We start from the raw sequence: 6,613 nt of genomic DNA, 5'->3' as shown, positions 1-6,613 counted from the left end.
CCTAAGCAGGATATAGATTAGGGGCCCCCTCCCAGGGGTGGGGGTTTGGGGGCATCCGCGCTGGAAGTACTTTTAAGTAGGGGGTGGTGTAAGTAGGGGGTGGTGTAAGGAGAGGACTCTCGGTGCTGCCCGCCAGGGCAGTGCCGAAGAAAATTTGACGTTTTTTGGACTTTTAGCCATATTTAGAGGAATATTTAAAACAAACAAACGTGACGATGATGATGCTCGTTTGTAGCCCTATCAGTGTCAAGCAAGCGTGTAGAACCCAGCAGCCATAGGGGTTGCCAGGTCAGTTAAACCAGGGGTTCCCAACCTTTTTTGTGCCAAGGACCGGTAGATACATTCAGGACCGGTTGTCAATTGTAATGGTTTTAGTCAGGGGCGTCATGCAAACCAGAATTCTGAGGGGGCGACATTCGGTGGCGACCAAAGGTCCCCGGCTAAAACATTTCAGTGGCGACCGAAGGTCTGAATAGATCTGCAATGATTCAATCAGTCTGCCCAGATAAAGTGTGCTGAATCACTCATGATTGAATCAGTGCATTTAGCTATTTCTAAAATGTTGGCCATTTGAAGCCAGATTTAGAGGAAGATCTAATTTTAAATTATCATTGGGATTAGAGCGTTGTGATATCATTATTCGGTTTTTAACCATCAATATTTTGCTCCTTTTCTCATTAGGGTAAATACTGTATATTTATTTAGAGATAAACATTCGGCAGCGAAGGTCCCCAGCAAAAAAGTTTTGGTGGCGACCTAAGGTCTGAATAGATCTGCAATGATTCAATCAGTCTGCCCAGATAAAGTGTAACAGCTCACTGTCATAACAGCTCTGGCTAACATTACAATGCTAACATTAGCTGCATGGTAGTACAAGTATAGCCAACTAACTTGCTATGCAAACTATACCTATAATAACTAACAGCATGAATTTGACTTCCCCCTTCTTTTATTTTTTTCAAAAAATCTGAGGTGGCAACTGCCCCCTCAGTTTCAATGGGCATGACGCTTCTGGTTTTAGTTACATATATATTTACTCACCAGGTGGCGACAAAAGGTAAATAACAGCCTTTTGTGTTGTACTGTATGTAGCCTACAGTATTTATGTTTTTGTTTAAACTACAAACATAAATAAACGTCAACCTATGTTTTAACTACCACACACAGCCTATAATATTATAGCCTATGTTTGTAAAAAAAAAAAAAAAAAAAAAAATTTTTTTTTTTTTTTAGGGGGCCCCTGGCAAATCCCGGGGCTCTAGGCAGCCGCTTAGTTCGCATATAGGGCGGGCCGGCCCTGCCTCGCGCTGTGCCAAATGCGCGCACACAAGCAGCCTGTCACCATGGACCGATTTCTGCCATTAAACATTATCTATTTTATATATATTTTGCATAACACTCGTCTTTCTGCTAGCGTTGCTTCAAAGTTTTCCATTGCTGCGGAGGTTTTGCCACGGCTTATCGAACCGTTTCTTCCTCATTTTTCGCTGCTTTTCCAAAGCAGAATGGGTCACATGACGTGCTAATGCGAAAAAACTGTTTCCATTACACTTTTGCGATAAACTGCTATATCGACACGTCTGAAAAACCACCTCATGAGAGCGCAAAAACGTTTTGCGATATTTGGGAGGTTTTTCGAAATTTACGTGTTTCCATTACCCAATTTCTATTGCGATATTTAGATTTTGCGCATTTGTGAGGGTAATGGAAACACGACTATTGTCAGCTGTGATACCTTGGTTTAATTACTATAAACAACTGAGACCATGGTGGAGATAATTGGTAGCCTCTATAACAATGGTTCTCACATTTTTTCACATGAAGGACCCCTAAACTGACAAAAATTAGACCACGGACCCCCCATTTGATAGGATTTTGTCCCACGGTCCCCCATGATAATAAGATTGATGCTTTTAGATGTTTTATTACAGAAAGTGTATAAAACCCATGATCAAAATAGTCATCGTGTTACTTATGAATGGAATTATAGCTAAAATCAATTACCCCCCTTTTGGCTGGGGACCCCCTCAAGGACCTCTGGGGGTCCCCGGACCCCCGTTTGAGAACCAAATACTCTATAAGCCCTGATGCTTCATGTCACATAGAGGATTTTTCTATTTGCCCCTGTCACTCTCCTGGACGTCATCGCTCCTCGTTTTCTCTCTTTGGTTTGAGTGAATAAACACATAAGAAAAGTCTTGAGTGCTTTAACAGCAGCCTCTTCACTAGCTGACATTGTTGATCTCATCTGTATACAGTATGGACACTGTAAGCAGAGCTGCCAGGCATGTTTCCCCCCAAACACAGCTGTCAGGCTGGGATCTGAACGAAAGCACCGGCCGGCTCACTCTTTAGTCATTTCATTCAAAGTGACTGCAACGCAAAACTTTATCATAAAAGAACAAAAAGATGAAAGACAACGACAACTCGAACGGGAAGGTTATACTAACAGCCAAATGCGGATATTGTTTTGTGGTTTCTGTAGCTGGAAAGTTTGTCTACTTCTCGAGTCACTTTGACAAGTAGCCAGCTGTCATGCGGAGCTCCTATTCAATCCTAACAATCTAGTTTGCTGGTAAAATATTAAAGATGGTCAATGTTGGGATCCATCTGCCACTGATGTGGGTAAAAAAGTGAATTTCTTCTCCTAATGAAAAGAAAAAGAAGAAAGGTGCAATAGATACAATGGTGGAAGGTATCTCTTGTTCTCTCTGAATTTCTAACTAAGTCATATATGAACACAGATCGAAAGGCCAAAACGCAGAAACCACTGTCGTCTAAACAGCCCCTAGATCTCTCTCACCTCTTTCTGAATTTCTAATCCCCCCCCCCCCCCCAACCCCCTTCTCTCTCCTCATATGTTTATTTCGGGGGGTTGACTCTGACTGGCTGACTGCTATGGAGGCCGACACCATGACTGAGAGAGAAGGAGGGGGGTGGGAGGGGCCTGGCAGAGAGAGGAGTTGAGTGGGTAGGGAGATGCTATAAAAGAGAGTGGTGGATCTGTCGGTGGTATTAGCTTCAGCAGACTGAGATGAACACAGAACAACCAGAGAGAGAGAGAGAGAGACACAGAAGAGTGCAGAGCGGAGACCTACATGTAGCAGACTGCCTTACCAGTACATGCTTCTTTGAGACTGCTCATCTTCAATCTGCCTGAACTTGAGAAGTTTGAGGAGTGTTTTGCTCATCTTGACTTTGGAAGGAACTTTGCTTCATTGTCTTTCTTGAGACAGAGGCTTTTCTCAAAATAAGATAAGGCACCAGAAAGAACAAGGAAGGAGAACTTTGGGCCGTGCAAAGAGGCAACCGACTGCTTTTGCCAGTTGTGTTCACACCTGTTCACATTAGGTTTCAACTAGAATCGATTTCACACCTGTTTGGGCTCCGGTTCCCACCTATGGCTGCCGTGCGTCAGATGGCCATGGAGGCCTCCGGCTTCCACGTCCTCTCAGCTCACCTCATGGCCTCGGCCATGGAGGAGTTCCCCCAGCAACTGCCCGTCCCCAAGGGCCCGGCCCGGGGCAAGAGCCGCTCCCGCCGGCCGCGCGAGGCTCGCTTCAAGACCCAGCCCGTCACCTTCGCAGAGATCGCGGAGGTGGAAGAGGAGGGCTCCTCGCCGATGGAGGAGGAGAGGGCGCGCCGCTCCTTCCTGCAGTCCCTGGAGAACCTGCGGCGGAGCACACAGACCCTCCACTGCTCGCCGGCCGCCCATCACGGCCGCACCACCACGCCCACGCAGGCCAGCCTGGACTCCAGCGACTCCGACTCTGCCCAGTGAGGGCTGGGACACGCCCCTCTCCTGGCGTAGCCTCGCTTTGCCCTGACGCAGCTTCGAATGGAGGCCAACTGAACTTGAACCAAACTGGCCTGTTGGCCAGCCCGCCTGTGTGTGTAGCCACTGCTGTCCTATGAAAACCTGCATTCATACAGCTAAATACATACTAACATATGTGTTGCTAGAACATGCACTCAATGCAACTTTGTAAAGAACTCTGCCAGTACCACTGGCTGGATATACTGATATAGCTGTATAGATACGGTAGATATAGATAGATATGGTGTTGAGCACACCACTTTGACTTTGACTCTTCAGATATATTCCTTTTCTAGTGTAGATGACTCTACGAGGAAAGCTTGAAACATGAAAGAGGGCTGATATTTTTCCATTCTAAACTTGTATAGGTATTTTGTTTCAATCCAGATTTTCTAAGTGACAGAAATGACTTAAATATATTACTACTTACCAAACTGTAAATACGTTGACTTAAGCATTGCAATGTACTGTGCTTTGAAAGTGACCTGTGAGTCATTGAAGCAGTAGAGTAGTATTGTTTTGCAGCTTCACAGTGAGTGGGATCTATACTGTCGCCTCGACAGTGTCCCTAAGCAGAAATGCTTTTCTAAATGTCAAGATATTTATTCTCTTATTTTGTTTATAACCAAATGGAATTCTAGATGTAAGTTTGTCGCTCTTTCTGACTTCTAAAGTCACCTTCTTGACTTTCAAAGAGAAACATAGCCTTTATACTTTCTTTTACATTATACATATATAATTACAATGTTGTTTGTCATAATGTGCTTTAATAAATATTTTCAAATATTTTTGAGTCATTTAATCTATATTTGGGAAGTATATTTGTTAAATACTGCTATTGGTGTGCAACAAGTTGATAAATGTCTTTCAGATAAATGTACATTGATAAATGTGACATATTTACATTTATCTGATCCAGACCGACATGCATGTACAATCAGTGCAACAGATTGCAAGCATTATAAGGAACTGACAGTATGGAGTGCAAAGGTCAGTGCCTCAGACAATTAGCTGTAAGAACATTTTGTTTTCACCCATTTTTTTAAATTTGTAATAGAAAAGTTATGAGTAAAGAGATAAAATCTTCAGAAAATTTACTTTTTTTCCCAACAAGATGGTACAAGAACAAGATCAGGTACCAACAGAAGAGGGAGAAGGGATGAATAGCCTATGCATGCTGTCTATCCCCAGTGTTATTCTTAAGACAAACTGAGGTCTGGCTCATAGTAAACACTCTCAGCACTTTAGCTGCCTGCCGATTGGCCCTGTGACGCACTAAACTAATGTTGGGTTTGCATCAACGAATCATGAGAGAGACGTTCTCTCTGGCGGTATGATGACTTAATGTTGGACCATGAGACACATGACGTGGAGACATCACAGAAGAACGCAGATTTGTGATCAGTGTGTGTGAGAGAGAGAGAGCGAGGTAAGCACGTAACAAATTGAGCATCATACGTGTGCACATCTACGTAATGCACACATCAAGTAAGCATGCATGCTGATCATGTGACGCATGCAAGTGCCACTACAGCACTATGGTCATCAGAGGACCCACGAGTTGTCCGGGCACGGCAACCCTGACCCTGCTGCTTCTGGGGTGAAGCCAAGCGCAACCGCCCTTCCTCTGACAGTGACCGCTTCCTATGTCCCAGCCAACGCATGGGAGGAGGAGGACAAGGACCAGCTGGAAGGAATGGAGGGTCACTGTCACGAGAGGGCCACCCTCGCTACCTCCATACCTGCATCTTTTGCTCTCTCTCTCTCTCTCTCTCTCTCTCTCACTGTCACACACACTCACACACTCTAGTCATCGTTTACCCAGTGCTTGGAGAGCTGTCGTGCTTAACCACATCCGCAGAAGAGTGACTGTCTGTTTTTATGTTTGACAACAACGCAACTCTGGAGGCATTTGCGTCACTAAAGCTTTTGCTAAGAGAGTTGGGGAAGATTTGGAGAGACAGACAGGCAGACAGACAGACAGGCAGATAGACAGACAGGCAGACAGACAGACAGACAGGCAGATAGACAGGCAGACAGACAGACAGATAGACAGGCAGATAGACAGACATACAGGCAGACAGACAGATAGACAGGCAGATAGACAGACAGGCAGACAGACAGGCAGACAGATAGACAGGCAGACAGACAGGCAGATAGACAGACAGGCAGATAGACAGCCAGACAGGCAGATAGACAGACAGGCAGACAGAGAGACAGGCAGACAGACAGACAGGCAGACAGACAGACAGACAGACAGACAGACAGGCAGACAGACAGACAGACAGACAGGCAGATAGACAGACAGACAGACAGACAGACAGACAGACAGACAGACAGACAGGCAGACAGACAGACAGGCAGACAGACAGACAGACAGACAGACAGACAGGCAGATAGACAGCCAGACAGGCAGATAGACAGACAGGCAGACAGACAGACAGGCAGACAGACAGGCAGATAGACAGCCAGACAGGCAGATAGACAGACAGACAGACAGACAGGCAGACAGACAGACAGACAGACAGACAGACAGACAGACAGACAGACAGACAGACAGACAGGCAGATAGACAGACAGACAGACAGACAGACAGACAGGCAGATAGACAGACAGACAGACAGACAGACAGACAGACAGACAGGCAGATAGACAGACAGACAGGCAGACAGACACACAGACAGACAGACAGAGAGACAAATAAAAAGAGAAACATATTTGTCTTCTCATGCCAGGGTGACAGATTGCCGGTTCATCCTTCCACTTCTCCAGCAGCCTAGTTTCATACTGTTGCCG

At 45.4% G+C, this 6,613-nt stretch overlaps 1 protein-coding gene across 1 annotated transcript; it reads left to right on the top strand.

The window, feature by feature from the left end:
• The first annotated feature begins 3,035 nt into the window (after nt 1-3,035).
• cUnh11orf96 (chromosome Un C11orf96 homolog) lies at nt 3,036-4,603 on the top strand. Its single transcript, XM_083663089.1, has one exon. It carries the CDS (start codon nt 3,401-3,403, stop codon nt 3,779-3,781), a length of 381 nt encoding a protein of 126 aa, XP_083519215.1. The 5' UTR covers nt 3,036-3,400; the 3' UTR covers nt 3,782-4,603.
• Nucleotides 4,604-6,613: the final 2,010 nt, after the last annotated feature.

The sequence above is a fragment of the Poromitra crassiceps genome (genome assembly GCF_964638095.1).
Source record: "Poromitra crassiceps genome assembly, chromosome: 30".
Lineage (NCBI taxonomy): Eukaryota > Metazoa > Chordata > Actinopteri > Beryciformes > Melamphaidae > Poromitra > Poromitra crassiceps.
Note: the sequence above shows the minus strand (reverse complement) of the source record. Positions and strands in the feature narration are given on the sequence as shown.